This window comes from Palaemon carinicauda, chromosome 6 (genome assembly GCF_036898095.1).
Source record: "Palaemon carinicauda isolate YSFRI2023 chromosome 6, ASM3689809v2, whole genome shotgun sequence".
In the NCBI taxonomy this organism is placed as follows: domain Eukaryota; kingdom Metazoa; phylum Arthropoda; class Malacostraca; order Decapoda; family Palaemonidae; genus Palaemon; species Palaemon carinicauda.
The window spans coordinates 152,855,205-152,871,353 of NC_090730.1; the positions used below are offsets into that span (position 1 = coordinate 152,855,205).

The following is a 16,149-nucleotide window of genomic DNA, read 5'->3' on the forward strand; positions in this document are numbered from 1 at the left end:
ATGAAACGAGAAGGAAGCAGACTACAGCAAGTGAAGTAGGAATAGCTTGGATTTTGATATTTTAACATCCAGTGAGTATTGGATTTTCTCATATCCCATGGAAATAAGGCCTATATGATTAAAGGCTTTGTTCAGAATAGCTTGAGTCCTAAACATAACATTTTGGGGCTTTCTATGACTAAATTATTTCTACAGTTCCAAGATGTCAAAGCGGAATTCCAGTTTCCAATAATCAGATTGTAATGTACTACCCTTTTCAAAATTCAAGATGCCTCTTATGCATGGGAGAAAAATAAATGGGTAAATTTTCTTCAATAATGACTTCAGTCTCAGTGTTATTTAACAATTTTCAGTTGTGATACAGAAATTTATGTGAACTGATATTAACCATAGGAAAAAAGGGAAAAAATCAACAAGAAGTGTAATATTTTATTATAAATCATGTAATACAATACAGTTATGTACAATATGTCATTCAAATATTTCCTTTGACATTTCATCCAGTAATATTAGGACACCTGCAATAAGAGCAGTGACCATGGTCTTCAGTTTTTGCCAAAGCTATTCAAAAATTCCTAACAGCAAATTCATAAGACTCTATATACATATGGCATTAAAATGCCCAAGTAAAGGTCAAAAGGTACTGTAGCATGATTTGCTTTGGTAGTCTTAGTACGTACATCAAAAATATAATGTACATTATCTTTCTTAAAAAATAAAATATACAAAGTACAATGAATCCAATATATTTTTTCCTAGAAATGTATAAAAATCAACTAAATTAATTCAAATGTACTTTTGATGAAAATGAGAATGGGTGAAATTTACATATGGAGGAAAAAATGCACTTTGGGAAACCTAGTATTATGTATCATAGGTCATCAAGTCCTCAAAAAGTGGCTTAGCTTTTTTTGATGCAGCCAACTTTTCCGGGGTATCTGTTTTACTATCACTTTGAGGTGGCACGTCTACTTTTCTTTTCTTTCCATTATGATCGGTATCCGCTGTTGTACATTCCTTAACTTTCCTTTTCTTCATTGAAACTATATTGTGCTTGTTAACTGCATTGAACTGCTTACGTAAAGAATTTCCCTTAAATTTTTTTTTCTTTTTAGGTGTTGCAGATTCTTTTTCTTTTGTTTCCACTTTTGAAGTAGAGGCTTTGCTATCATCTACTCTGGTGGGTACTTCACTGACTTTATTGTTCGTGTCTAAGCAACCCGAGTTTCCTTTCACCTCTATGTCACTGTCTAGATCCAAATGGTTATCTTTCTTGTCATTAGCCACAGAAGAGTCTGAAAGCTCATTTTCTTTCATAGTTGACTTACCTGACCTCTTTTCATTATCATTGCTTTCATTATCACTACAAACAGTATTATCTGAAATATGTTTCCTTGCTTCAATTACATTTTCTTCATCTGACCTTGAGACTAAAACTTTGTTAACTTTCTCACAAGTGATGGCACTTTCAACACGAGTTAGTTCATTTTTTCCAGATACTACCGCACTAACTGGAATTTTCTCTAATTCTGTGGTCTTGTCTTCTCTTTCCTCTATACTTGAAACAGTCTCTTCCATCTCTGATATACCTTCATGGTTATCATTTCCTTTTGAGTTTTCCAACACATTTTTCTCCTTCACTCCATCTTTGCCTACTGGTGAACTTGGATCGGTTGAATTTGTATCTTGCTCTTCTCTTTGTGGCATGGAGTTTGAAGTGTCTGTGGTCAGATCATCAACACTTGAACCTTTTGTCACTGAACTTGAGCTAGTTTCATTTTCATAAAATATATTAGAATTGCACGACAACCTAGACTGATTACCTTCTAAATTTTCCAAACTACTATGACTATTCCCAGTCTGAAAGGAAAGTATCTCTTCCCCAGAATCCTTTACAAAATCTAACGTTTCTTTTGAACTTTTATGCATTAGATTTTTATTCTCTACTTCTGTGCACTGGACTTGAGTTTCACTTTTTTCCTCAATATCAGAGAAATCTACACCACCTCCTGTAACATTATTAGAACTTTGAGATTTGTCTTGCAATTCATTCTGTGATGAAAGATCTTTGCTTAATTCACTAGAAGTGGAATCACTACTCAATTCTAAGTCTAATGACTCCTCCTCCAAAGAGTCTGAAATTTCTTTACTTTGGGAAGGCACCTGATCAGTTTCTAAAGATTCTGTAATACTATCTTGTGTTGCATGTGATCCCTCTCTTCCATTTGCATTCTCCACAGATTCTTTTATAGGTGACTCATCTCTTTTTATTGTATCATTTTCTTCTTTGTTGTTATCACTATCATTCTTGACATTTTCCGAGTCTAACTCTTCTTTCTCCCCCTGGTCATTAGCCCAAATATCTCCTGACTTTTCAATTGTCTTCAAACATTTACCTTCTGTTGTAGACTCTTCCCGTGTAGGTGATTCTGGCATGGAAATTTCACCGCCATTCCCAACAGTTAATGCACTTCCACTTGAAGTAACTGGTAGTTCTGACAAATCACTTGTTACCACACATTTTGACACAGACTCACTGTGAACTTGCAATTCATCAACGTTTAATAAACTTTCCTGGTCCAAATTGTCCTTAATAGAAATAGGTGAATGTATTTCTTTAGAACTTTGGTCTGGTGACCTTGTGAATCTTCGATTCAAGGAAAGTCTTTTTCGTTTGCTTCCAACAGACAAACCTTTCTTCTTTGGAGTATACCCAGGCAAGGAGGGGATCTGGTTTGGTTTATTAGCTGTTGACTCTATTTGGACTTTACTTTGTACTTTCAAAGTGCTATTTTTGCTAGGCGAAACCTGATCATTTTCCATAACTTGCGATTCATTCTCTTCAAACAACTCTAATTTCTGATTGAGCTTAAGAAGTTCCTCATTTTGACGCTTAACTGCTTGAAGTTGCTCTTCCAGCTCCTTGATCTTAGAAGCCAATACCTCAGGTTCTCCTTCAACAGCAGATTCTATCCCCTTGCTTTGTGTGACTACAGATTCCTGATATTCCTTTATATGCTGACTTTCATTATTATTACTTTCCTGAGATTCTTCTGTTATGGATTTTGTCTTTTGTTTATTATTGGTTAATGCTAATTTTTGGCTAATCCCTGAGTCAACTTTGGTAACTGACAACTGTTGTGACTTAGTTGGAGCATCATTATTACCCGAGTCAACATTCAGTGGCGTTACTAATTTTTCATGATTACCTTCAGCATTTTCTAGAGATTGAACATCTGATTTTAGTTTTGTTGGGGTTACCGTCCTGCTTGAAGAGTCTTCTCTAGAGGTACTCTTTTCATTAGGAGATGGAGAAGATATAGATGCAGTGGATGATGGAGATGAATGTGGATCAACATATTTCGCTCTTTTGTTAGATATTTTTTCCTTAGCAGACAATTCTGCTTTCCTTTTATTTGTGGTTTGGTGAGAAATTACCCTTCCATTTTCCCCTACACGATTTGTTTCTAGGTCTGCATTTGCCTTAGAGCTTTTCCTAACTTCATTTTGTTTAGGACTACTCTTGCTTTTAGCAGAACTTGAGGGAGTCTGCTCTGGAATAATCACACATTCCAATTTTTCCATGTCTTCAGGATGTAACAACAGATGGTCATGAATAGGTTTAGGAGCATTGAGTATTAGCTCCACATGTGCCTTCTCCAAAGGAATTGGTGAAACTTGCTGCAACCAGTCTCCTAAGACTTCCCTACCAACCTTCATGTCAGCCGCAAGTCTCCAAAGACCATACAACAGACCATTGGTAAAATGCTTCCTTGGAAGTGGTTTTCCTTTACCTTCAAGTAACTGATGAATATTGACAGGATTTAAAAAGTCTTCCCAATATACTTCCCGCACCATTTTCTCATTCACATCCTCCTCTTTGATTTCCTCTTTGATTTCCGTCTTAATTTTTGACTTCATGGAAGCCTTTTTGGTTGATTTTGGACTCTTTGGCGAGATAAATAAGTTAGCTGGTATAGTTTTGCCCAGTTTTTCAAAACAGTCCCTGTTTGATCCATCTAGTGTACTAACAGTGCTCTTTATGAACATTAATACCTTGCTCTCCATGGGTTGCAAACCTTCCATATGATATTCCACAGGCATCAGTTTCATCAACCAACTCATAAGTTGAGTAGTACTTACACCAATCTGCACCCTGAACTCATTTAAAGCTAAAAGTAAACAGGTAGTGAATTCCTCTTTACTCAGGGGATTGACGTAGGATTCATCCAAAAGACAATCAAAGTTGACAGACTTTAACAATAATTCTACCTTACTTACAATTCTCGATGACTCCTCCTGAAAATAGAGCGAAAAAAATTCTTAATAAAAGTTACCCTCAAAAATTTAATAAGTTTAATGGTAAGCAAACTACATTAATTGTAACCAAACCAACAGTTTCAAGTTAACATATATACAATTGGTATTGAGTGGGTAGGTTAAGAACAAAAAGCCTTTCACTTATTGTTAAAAAAAAAAACCACCAATGAACCACCAACACTGTACAATATAGCTTTCACACACTACTAACTGCTACCTCAAACATTCTAGGAAATTCATCATACGCATTAATTTAGTCAATGTGTTTATATTGTTGTCTGATTATAAGCTATTAGTTAACCTATTGGTTACAGTACTTTGGAGATCCATGTTAAATACATGATGCTTATGCCAAGAGATTGATGTTTTACAAATACTTTCCAGAGGATTTTTTCAATAATGTTATATAGGATAGAATGGTAATGATGCTGAAATAATTTCAAGATAAGTTTTTCCCCATGCATTTCTATACAAGGTAGGTGACAGTATATTTGAAGACTTTTGTTATGTTATTATCTATGGGGGAGACAACTTAACTTTCCATTTAACTTTCTAAAATGAAAAATCTTTGTGATGCAATACCAAGACACCTTATGAAATGATTATTCATCTGCAACTATTCCCATGCATAATCACCAGGGACAAGAGCAACATTAAACTTTGCTACTTATATATATATAACACTAAGAAAAACAACTCAATGAGTAGCATTTATTGCAAAAATATCTAACACCATGGCAAGCCAAAGTCAAGACACATATGATCAGTGACCAGGCATTGGCTAAAGATGTCTCTACCTAGAGCCCTGAGCATCACTAAACACTGTCTCTAGTTTGTAGTAGCAGGAAGATTAATTTTCAAGTGAAATCTTTAAAACATGTGAGCACAGGTTGAACATTAGGCTTTTGCATTATTAGTTATCAATGATTTTACCAAGCTACCATAACAGGAATACAAGTTTCCTATTGGTATTGATGAAAACAAAATATTGACACGTTTTAGACACACTTTAGGAGGATGATGGCCTTTTACCTTCTCATTCTTGAAACAAAAACCAGCATGCATCCACAAGTTAGGCCTTTCAAAAAATTTAAATTTATAAAAATCTGTATTCCTTACTATACAATCCAGAGTCCTTTAATGGAAGTATGAATTCAGCGATATTGGAACAGCCAATAAAATCTAATAAGGTAGTTCTTACTACTAACATAAGGAGTGGTTGGAAAGCTCAGTCCACCAATAAGTAAGGAAGACTTGTGAAGGTTAGGACTCGTGGGTTATTTGAGGCCGGAAATGTAACCTAAAGGACTGAAGGTTTGTATAGTTAGAACTACAAAATTATTCTAAAATTTTTTAATTTGTTCCTACATAAACACAAATCATCATCCTTTAAATAAGAGATACATCCTCAGCAGGGTGGCAGTACCGATGAGCTAAACATTCTCGAGTTTCAAGTTTCGCAAGAATTGTCAGAGCAAGTGGTCTAGTAAAGGAGCAAAGGTGATTACTCCGTCAACCTCCAACAGGTCTGTCATAGGGATGCTACAGACACTAGATTAGGCTCTTACCAAAAACAAATGGTACTCAGTCATAGAAGAACATATGTCTCCCATCCTCCTAGATTCTACGAAGATGGGAGATGGGGTAATGGACCCAATGGGGATAAGCGGCCCAAAGGAGATGCCTTTTTTCAAGATAACTTTGAAACTAAGAATAATATGAATGTTCTGTCAGAAAATAATGCGGACATGTTCTATTCACACTAAAAATATGTAAATGATAAAACTATAATCCCTTTTGTTGACAAACAAATATGTCAGTAGTTATAAATAGCTAGTTAAATTTTAATAATGTTCCAGCTTCTCCAAGTCATACTTCTATCAAAGGATGGGAGTTTATATTTGTGTAAGATCAACGAGAGAGAGAGAGAGAGAGAGAGGAGAGAGAGAGAGAGAGAGAGAGAGAGAGAAGAGAGAGAGAGAGAGAGAGAGAGAGAGACTTACCAATTCCTCTTCAGGTGTAAGGTCAACAGGGTCTGCCTCAATGTTCATTGTTTCTTGATTAAAGGTGACAACATAATCTGTTATGACAACTTGGCTCGGGATCATGTCACACGATTCACCAATCTTTACTCTAACAAATTCTTCAAACTGCTTTGTGAGACTTTTGAAGCAAGTTTCACAAACCTGAAAAATTATATAATAAATATCATAAAGCAGAACAATTTCTAATCAATAACTTTTTATGAAAATAACTTAATGCAATGTGACCAATATATTGATAATAACATAAAATTTCAAATTCTTAACAACCTTAAAGTCTTGTTAAGGATATAATAGAAAAGCAAGAAAGCAAAAAATTTAAATTTCAGTTACAACCTTACAAAATGTAATTTATATATTAAAATATTTATGTTTACGGTTGTAAATTATTATTGTCATCTATGGAAAAAATAATAATAGGTCTACCACACCAATTAAAGCCATACAATTTTAAATTTATGATTACGAGTCGTTATAAAAACCCGGCTAAAATTATTTGGTGGTCTACACGTAAACTACCTAACAGTACACAGCCAACATACAAACCATTGCTATTAATGAAAACCTAAATTTCTCTATTACCAAAAGTACAAAGCATTAAAATCCTAAAAATGAATTGAATTGAATATCACAAATTTTTAGTAATTTGTATTTTTCCTAACATACTTACCGAGAACTACTTTCTTAGGAGGTACCTGGAATCTCCTCTCAACCGACCAGAGTTTTGTGTAGTTTACCCTACTTCCGTTTTCTGTGAGGACTACCCCAGGTTAGGCCTTAAGCAAAGCAATGGGGCATCAAAGGCAGTGTAATGCAAATTAATTAACCCTACCCATACTCTCACAACTTATAAAACCAATCACACAACTTTCATATAATAATGTCTAAATGCAAAATAAGGAGGAAGTAAATCTTAAAAAAATCACGCCTGAATAATGAAATTTAAAAGATGGTTAGAGAAAAATAAGAGGAGGAAATGGCTGAGGATTAAATAAGACATTTTACTATGAAACTAAAAGCCCTTCATGGAAATTTACCTGAAAAATTCCAAGATAATTTTACTTAGTGCTGAAGACTACAATGAGATCCTATATTAAGCAAATAGTTCCAAGAAAGATGCTCCCTCTTCCCATTTCAAGAGGGTCCCTAGCAACAGAAAAATTATCCTATGACAGAAGTGTTTTAAGAGTGTATGAGATCACTAACTTATAGTCATAGAGGGACGACAAAGGTTATTCACCTCTGAAGCAAATAAAAGTCTACCACTAAAGAAAGTCATACAGGAGGACCATCATCCCAGGACACCAATCACAAATAATCTTTTCTCTGGGTCCAGCAGTTTCTTGACAGATATTCCTGAGAAGGCTTTCTTTGGAATGAATGCAAGATAACCTTCAGATGTGACTGTGTATGAGTGAGTGAGACATTCTGAGGAAATCTGTTATAAGAAGCTGTCAGAGTAGTTTGAGCTACTAAGTGTACTCCTTACAAAGGTCTTAATTAAGTTTACAAAATAAAAATATCATTCCAATAATGTTCCACAGGCGAGTGTCACAGCATGTGCTGTAAAGTCACAGGGTTAGATGCAGGAGGCACATAATTAGATCTTTTAAGCAGGAAGAGACCAATCTAACATAATACTGTTCCAAGTGTTATAGCATGTGCTTCAAGAGCACAGGATAAAAAAGTCCTTTTATCAGAAATACAGATTATCATGAAGTGCATAAAATACTGATAAATTGCTTTTTGCCTACAATGCACACTTATTACTTATTATTAAAAGGAGGAGAATACCCAGACCAATGAGTCAAGCTCCATTCTTACAGAGCTGGCCTACATACAATGCACTTCAAGCTAAAAATAGTGCCACTTGTGATGCAATTCGTGATACTGTTTTTTTTTATCATTATAACAGTTTTGAATAAATAAAGATCTATTATATATTTTGTGCTGGATTCTTCAGAGGAAATAGGAAAATAACAAATCAACTATTTACGAGAAATAATGGAGAATTATAAACTAACTTAAGATTGGTAATTTTAAAACAGATCGATCATATATAAACTATGAAATGAGACTTAGTTCAATCTGCTCAACAAAACACTATTTCCAACAAGTTTAAACTTCTGAAATACCACAGAGTCAACTGCCAGATTAGGAAGATCACTCCACAACTCCCTATAGGAGTTATGAAATCAGCCATCTTTATAAGAAAAATGGAAAAATACAATTTGGGTCTACACATCCAAAATTATCTAGGTCCAATAAAAGTATTTTAATTTTATGAGACCAAAAAGCCACTCTAGTTAGTTTAGCTTCATGAAAAAAACAATGAAGTTGATTGGGTTTCTTATTAATTTGTTTACCATCAAACATTTCGACCAAAACGATTGTCTTTTTCCTTGAATAGTGAGTGACAGCCATCAGCTTCATGCAAAGGAGGATTAGTGGACCAGTTCAGTATACACTGAAGATTCCAGATTTAAGGGTGGCCCACCATTTATGTTCCTGGGTTCTTTTACGGTCAAATTGTATTCCCGTTCAAGTGAATCATAGTCTCTGAGCAGCAGTTTTTAATCAAGTACTGTATAAGTATTCCAAGTCAAACCTAGTCTATAATCGTTCATAAGATTCTAAGCCTTCTGTTTCTCCAGATAAGCATGTTTACATTCATCACCCAGTCAGATCTTGTCCTTGATTCAATACTCTAACACAGAAAAGAATATACCTATGATTATACCAACCAGATTTCCATTTAATAGGAAAACAAGCTAAAATTGTGACGCATTCAAATATAAAAGATCACATAAAATTCCATTCCTGTCTGCTTTAGATTTTATAAATAAGTTACAAGAGTATGACATTAGTGACAGGTTGATAAGACTTAATTACTAATAAAAGGGATGATCAAATGTCCCAATTGAAGTATCAGCCTTATATACAATAACACCAGGGGAATCAGTGTATACTAGGTCCATGCATTTAGGCTACCAGACTAGTAAATAGCCTCCCTTATGATTTTCCCACAGCCTGATTTAGAGGCATAGTAAAAATAAATCTATTTATGGCAATCAGTAGTAAAAAGATTATATTACCACTATGGTGAGCATTGTAATCACCGATAAGCACAAAAGAGGCCGTTATATCATCTTGTATCCTGGCCATAGTGGTAAGACAATCGAATATAGAATCATCCAAGCCTGGATTCTTATAGAAGGAATATATATGCTCAGTTCCTCTTATCTTAAATACTATTCAAGTCTTCAAGAATTTAGAGTAACATGTCTGGAGGCATCACAGGCATGACTTAGGCTTGAATTGATTGATGGGTATGCCAAATATAAATATACATTAAGAGCAAGTAAGAGGACACATATATTAAGACAAAATATATGGTGGTGAAATTTTTAACAAACAACTACTTTGAAAGTCGATTCTTTTGGAAACTAATGCCTCTATCAGTACATTTTCATTGAAAAGACAAGAAAAACATTCAAAAATCACTTACTCTGCCTTCTTCTTTTTCCCGGGCTGTCAACTTTACAGGAGCAATACTCAGGGAGGCTAAAACCCAACGAACAGGAACCTGAAGGGACGGAGGTTTTATGTCTTCCAGAAGATTATGCCACACGGAGAAAGGCCTATGAAAAAAATATGCACATACCACACAACGACCACTGACATCGGGCTCACTACACTCTCTAACTTGCCTTTCTGGCATATCCTTTACACACTTTGTCCAATTTGGAGGCAACATGCTGTTGAGTAGAAGCTGAAATGCAGAGCTTGGCAGACTTGCAGGAACAAAACTAATTTGGTACTTTCCATTTGGTTGATTACGTACAAATAAACTCCTTCCATCAAATGCTTCTTCGGGAAGACTTTTTTTTATATCATGTAACAACACTTTGGCCTCCTGCATTTGAGAGAGTGAGAAATAAAACTGGCAATTACCATTTACTTCATATGATTCTTTTTTCTTATCTAACAATCGTAGTTCATCAGTACCGTCACCTTCTTCTCCATCATAAGGTTTCCTTCCACTATTTACAACAAGAACTTCTTTAACATTACAAATAGTTGGTATATCCTTTCCTTTTCCCCTTTCAACACTGTTCAGTAAGTTTTCGTTGTTTTCACTCTGAGGATGCGTAAATTTTCCCTTAGTTCTTTTGGCACGGGCACCCTTTATGGCCTTATGATTTACCATGAGTTTCTTTTTATCTTTTTGAACCATATCACTTAATATTGAATACATCGGCCTTTCATTAACAGAATTAGAATCATCATAAAAGTCATCATCAGAACTACTGGAATCATTAGTCTTCCCATATCTGTTAGTGTTTTTAACGCCAGAAAACTTTCCATGATTCTTTTTAGAAGATGACTGAGACACGTGATTGTTTTCCAGACTTTTTTTCAAACCAATATTGTTTACTTTTTCTTTCTTTTGTTCTGTTGCATGATGGGTTGCAACTCTTCCTTTATTCAATTTACTTATATTACTGTCATAAGAATGTTTGTGGTTATCTTTAACGGGACCATTACTTTTACTGTTCTTACCATCTACCGCACTGAGCTCTTCCTTACGCATCATTCTCACTTTTATTTTTGAGAAGTTGACTTGAGAAGCATCAATATTCTTTTGCCTAGCTATTCTCTCCACAACTTGATGCCTGCAACATTAAAAGACAGTTGTAACACAATAGTACTTAACCAGCTAGCTTATAGTAGATAACTTAATATTTCATGCAAAAAATTACTGAAACAATAAAAACATCATCCAAAAATTGGACAAAGATATCAAACAAACCAAAAACTCTTAATCACCCGCAAGTGATAACTAAAATAGGAGATTCATTTTCAGTAAAATAATCTTGCTTCCTGGCTGTTTTACGTGACCTTGCATTGGTCTCTTCACCCAATAACAATGATATAAGACTAAACACACATAACTAAACAAAATCACATGAATAAACCTATACATTCAAGACAAAAAGAGTTTGTACAATAAATAACATTATCATCATCGTAACTAAGCTGGAAAATATGACAAATTTGAAAGTAAATGCAAACCTGGAGCTATTTATATGGGATTGTCCTCTGTTGAAGCTGGATGACTAGCCATTAAGATTTTTATGCAGGGTGGCAACTACCCAACCCTCTGGTTAGAAGGGGGGACAGTGATGGGTAGTGGCGGATTGCCAGCTACCCCTCTTTTGATTGCAGGAAGGACTTAATATTAAGTTTCTTATTTCTGATATAGACATTAATCTCTGGTATTGGGGTTCAATTAGTTCATTATGCATGTTGCATAAGATTTATCATAATTTTGATCATCCTTCACATTCAGATCTTCCCGAACAGTTCCAACATGTCCGTAATACTAAGTATACAGTTAATTCTAATAGTCAGGTCTTCTCCATCATGAGGCTCAATACTACACAGCATTCTAGAAGTTTTATTCCATCTGTGACTAAGTTGTGGAATGATCTTCCTGACTGGGGAGTTGAATCGGTAGGACTTCAAAGGTTCAAACTTGTAGCAAATGTTTTCATGTTCAACAGGCCGACATAAGTCTCTTTATAGTTTAAATATGAAACATCTGTTTTGATGTTGTGTTTTTAAAATATCTCAATAATTGTTAATTATTTCTCATATTATTTCCTTATTTTCTTTACTCACTGGGCTATTTTTCCCTATTAAAGTCCTCGGGCTTATAATATCTTGCTTTTCCAACTAGGGTTGTAGCTTAGCTAATAATAATAATAATAATAATGGGGGACAGGTGATGGTGGGACAATTGTATAAATAGCTACGGGTTTGTATCGTTAGGAAAAATACAAATTACTTTCAAATTTGTCATTTGTTCCGACGCGACTAAAAACCTTACGCCGTTTATTAGGGACGACTCAGCCATTGGGAGGGTGAAGTTCGACCACCGGCTTGGCCATTGACCGAGTTTTCACGCAGGGGCTTTGTCTGTAACGGAGATAAACCCTGGCATCTAGCTAAAACCTTGTGCAACACAAGAATAGTGGCCTGAGAAACCTGTGGGTGTGTGAAAACTAGTAACGTGACTGTCTAGGTAAGACATTTTATTCAATCATAGACATTTCCTAATACTCACCTTACATGGAGTTTAGAGGATGTAGACAAATATTAAATCTATACAAGGTTACAAGAGGGAAATTATATTACCTGCAGATAGGTAAGGTCAGTGTGCAGAGGACCCATGGTGCTGTACTCCAAGAGAGGGGGAAGATGAAGGGAAGAAAGAGCCAGTAATTCTTACATAGTCATCCCATACAAATCCTAGGTAACCTGTGCCCTCAACCATCTCCTACTTGTACATCAAGGAGCCTGAGGTATTCTAAACTACTTGTTGCGCAGCCACCACAGGGTTAATGGAGAACGCCTTCATGCTCCTGTGGGTTATGTCTTGCAGGTAGTGGGCGGTGAAGGTTGTCTAATGCTTTCACACTCACTTGCAGTACCTACGTCAATGAGTAGTTATGTTTAAACGCCACGGACGTACTTATGCCCCTGACGTAATGAGCTCTAGGTTGACGAGGAGGGTCAGGATTCACTGCATGGTCAATGACCCAGCCAATCTAAGCTGAAATGATGTTCTTTGTGACCCTCCTCTTGACCTTCCCCATGCTGACAGTGCTGACATTAGCGGGAGGGCTGCTACAGTGTGTTCAAGTTAATAGTGTACCTCAAACTCCTCTTTAGGCAAAGTAACAGTTGATCTGGATCATAGGTTACAGAACAAAGATTCACAATCTGGAAGGGGCCGTATCTAAAATACGCTAGTCCCAGATTTTGAGTCATAGCAATAATTAGGGGATGAAACTGAGTGTTACCTCCCCACATCCCTTGAATGGGCAATGTCGTATGTTAGACCATAAAGTTCACTAACTCTAAAGGCCGAAGCCAACGTGAGTAGGAACACCGTGTTCAAAGTGAGGTGGCTATCTGTTGCTTGGCATAATGGTTTGTAGGGAGCAACCTTCAGAAACCGAAAGTTGCGAACCACATTCCAAGGAGGTTCAACTTCTGACTGGGGGCAGGTAAACTCATAACTTCATAAGAGGAGATACAACTCCAATGAAGAGGAAACATCAACTCTTACTTTGTCTAAAGGCAAGGCTTAAGGCTGAGCGATAGCCTTTCACCGACAAGACCAAAAAAAAATTTTCCTCCCAAAGGTATAAAAGGAACTCTGCTATTACTGGAATAGTGGTATCAAGGGGAGAGATACTCATTCTACGACACCAATCACAGAAGAAAGTCCACTTGGCCTGGTAGACTGATGCCGAGGATCTTTATAGGTATTCAGACAAGTTGCGAAAAGCCTCTCTGTGAGCGAAGATATCGGATAGTCTCCAGGAGTGAAGACGAAGAGAAACCCTGTGGTAGATGTTCACGTGTGGTTGTCTGAGTAGATCTTCTTGTGGAGAGAGTTCTCTCGGGAGCTTTGTTAGGAGCTGCAGGTCAGGGAACCACTCTGTGTGACGCCATAGCTGAGCTATGAGTCATGAATAGATTGTTGGATGCTCTGGTCCTGTTGAGCTCCCCTTGCATCAGACAGAACGGGGGGGATAGGCGTACACATCAACATTGTCCCACCATTGTTGGAATGCATCTTGCCAGAGAGCTTGAGGGTCCGGGACTGAGGAACAGTAAAACAGGAGCCATAAGTTCTGGGATGTCGCGCACAGATCCACAGTTGGGGAACCCCACAAAGTCAGGACTTAGTTAGCTATCAGATGATTCAAAGACCATTCGGAGCCCACTATCTGAGTCGCTCTGCTCAGATTGTCCATGAGCACATTCCTCTTGCCTAGAGTGAAGAGAGCTGATAGGGACAACGAATTGTCTTCTGTCCATCTTAACACCTCTACTGCTAGATGGCACAGGGGCTGCGAAAGGGTACCACCTTGTTTGTTTATGTAAGCCACTATTGTAGTATTGTCGCTCATCAGCACCACAGAGAGACCCGCCAAGAACGACTGGAACTGTTAGAGGGCTACAAAGGCTGCCCTCATCTCTAAGAAGTTTGTGTTAGTACCTTTTGGACTCCGACCATAACCTTGAGGCCATGCGGTGCAGCATGTGGGCCCCTCACCTTCCTTTTGATGAGTCTGTGTAGAGCATCAATTCCGGGGGAGGGACGAGAAGATCTGTCCCCCTGCGGAGGTTCTCTTCCGTCACTTACCACTACAGATCCGTTAGTTGCTCTAGTCCCATGGGGAATGATGTATCCGGAGAACCGGTGTGCCGATTCCACCTGGATTTCAGTTGCCATTGAAGGGATTGAATCCTGAGGGAACCGTTGGGAACTAGATGGACCAGGGATGTTAGGTGACCTAGGAGACACAACCACTGTTGGGCTGGAAGCTCTCCTCATCTGAGGAAGGAGCTTGCTACCTCCCTCAGCATGTGTACTCTTTCATCTGATGGAAATACTTTCTGCAGTTTGGTGTCTATAATCCTACTCAGGTATACCAGTCTCTGAGAGGGGAGCAGGAATGACTTCTCACGGTATATCACGAACCCAGGACACTGACAAAACTCGAGTAGTCTGTCTTGGTGCTGAAGAAGGGTCGTCACCGAGTCTGCTAGGATCAACCAATCGTCGAGGTATCTTAGGGGACAAATGCCGGTTTTGTGAGCCCAAGATGACACTAGGGCGAACACCCTCGCGAAGGCCTGGGGTGCTGTGGAGAACCGAAGCACAGCACCTATTGCCTGTTCTCGTGTATGACCCGGAGAAACTCCCTTGAAGACGAATGGACTAGGATCTGGAAATACGCACCCTTGAAATCCAGAGTCCACATGAAGTTCTGTGGTCTTACCGCTTGTATGACCATGTCTGCTGTCTCCATCCTGAACAAAGTTTGAAGGACAAACTTGTTCAGAGCCAAGAGATCGATGATTAGTCTCCAGTCTTCAGACGCCTTTTTCACAAGAAAGTCGAATGAAGAAGCTTGGAGAGCGCTTTTCTCCAACATGGCCTGAACTTCGGCCGGAAAGGCCACCTCCTTTGCAGATCCTGTCGTGTAGGAGCTAGATAGAACTGGATCCCGAGTCAGTGGAGGGAAAGATTGAGTGAACGGGACATGAGCAGCATCCATATCATTACATGACTGCTTAAAAAGTCATGAGTTGAGGGCCCCTCCTTAGACAAAATTCACAATTTAAATTATTTGATCCAAAAACTTCTCTAGCGGAACTGGAAGTGTTTTTGAGGCTAGTAAGTGACGTGATATCATACAATGAATGCCTTAAACTTTTGGAGCTTGCTTTTTCACACATACTTGGAATCCTGATTTTGTCCCTAACATAGCTTGTGCTCCATTTGTACAGCACCCACTGATAATATCCCACAAAAGATTTTCAGTCAAAAAAATATGAAACCTTTTCCAAAATATCCAAGGCTTTGTCATTAGTTCAAGAGGAGAGCTAAAAAGAAACTCTTCTTTCAATGAACCTGCATAAAAGAGAGAGAGATTTCACACTACATACACAGAAATATGTTGTACTTAATACCTTGAGATTTAATAAGAATAATTATATCATCTTTTTTGCTAAGTATATGGAGTAATTTGTGTTGTCTTCACTGTAGATTTAATTTATCTTAAGACCCAAACTAACCAGAGGGCTTAGCATTAACAGAAGGATGCATTTAAATGGGTTTAAAAACAGAGCGTGAAAATTTGTTTTTTTTTATTGATATTTCTAATTGATAAGATTTATACCCTTTCTAAGTACTCTCTCT

At 37.3% G+C, this 16,149-nt stretch overlaps 1 protein-coding gene across 5 annotated transcripts in view; it reads right to left on the bottom strand.

The window, feature by feature from the left end:
- Positions 1–414: 414 nt before the first annotated feature.
- LOC137642739 (uncharacterized) overlaps positions 415–16,149 on the bottom strand; it is a 69,594-nt gene continuing 53,859 nt past the window's right edge. For all 5 annotated transcript variants that reach the window (XM_068375572.1, XM_068375575.1, XM_068375574.1 and 2 more), the window contains exons 7-9: positions 9,871–11,038; positions 6,324–6,506; positions 415–4,299 (exon numbers count right to left, since the gene is read on the bottom strand). In XM_068375572.1, coding sequence (XP_068231673.1) covers positions 865–4,299; positions 6,324–6,506; positions 9,871–11,038 — 4,786 coding nt within the window. In that variant the 3' untranslated portion in view covers positions 415–864. The remainder of the gene's footprint in view (positions 4,300–6,323; positions 6,507–9,870; positions 11,039–16,149) is intronic.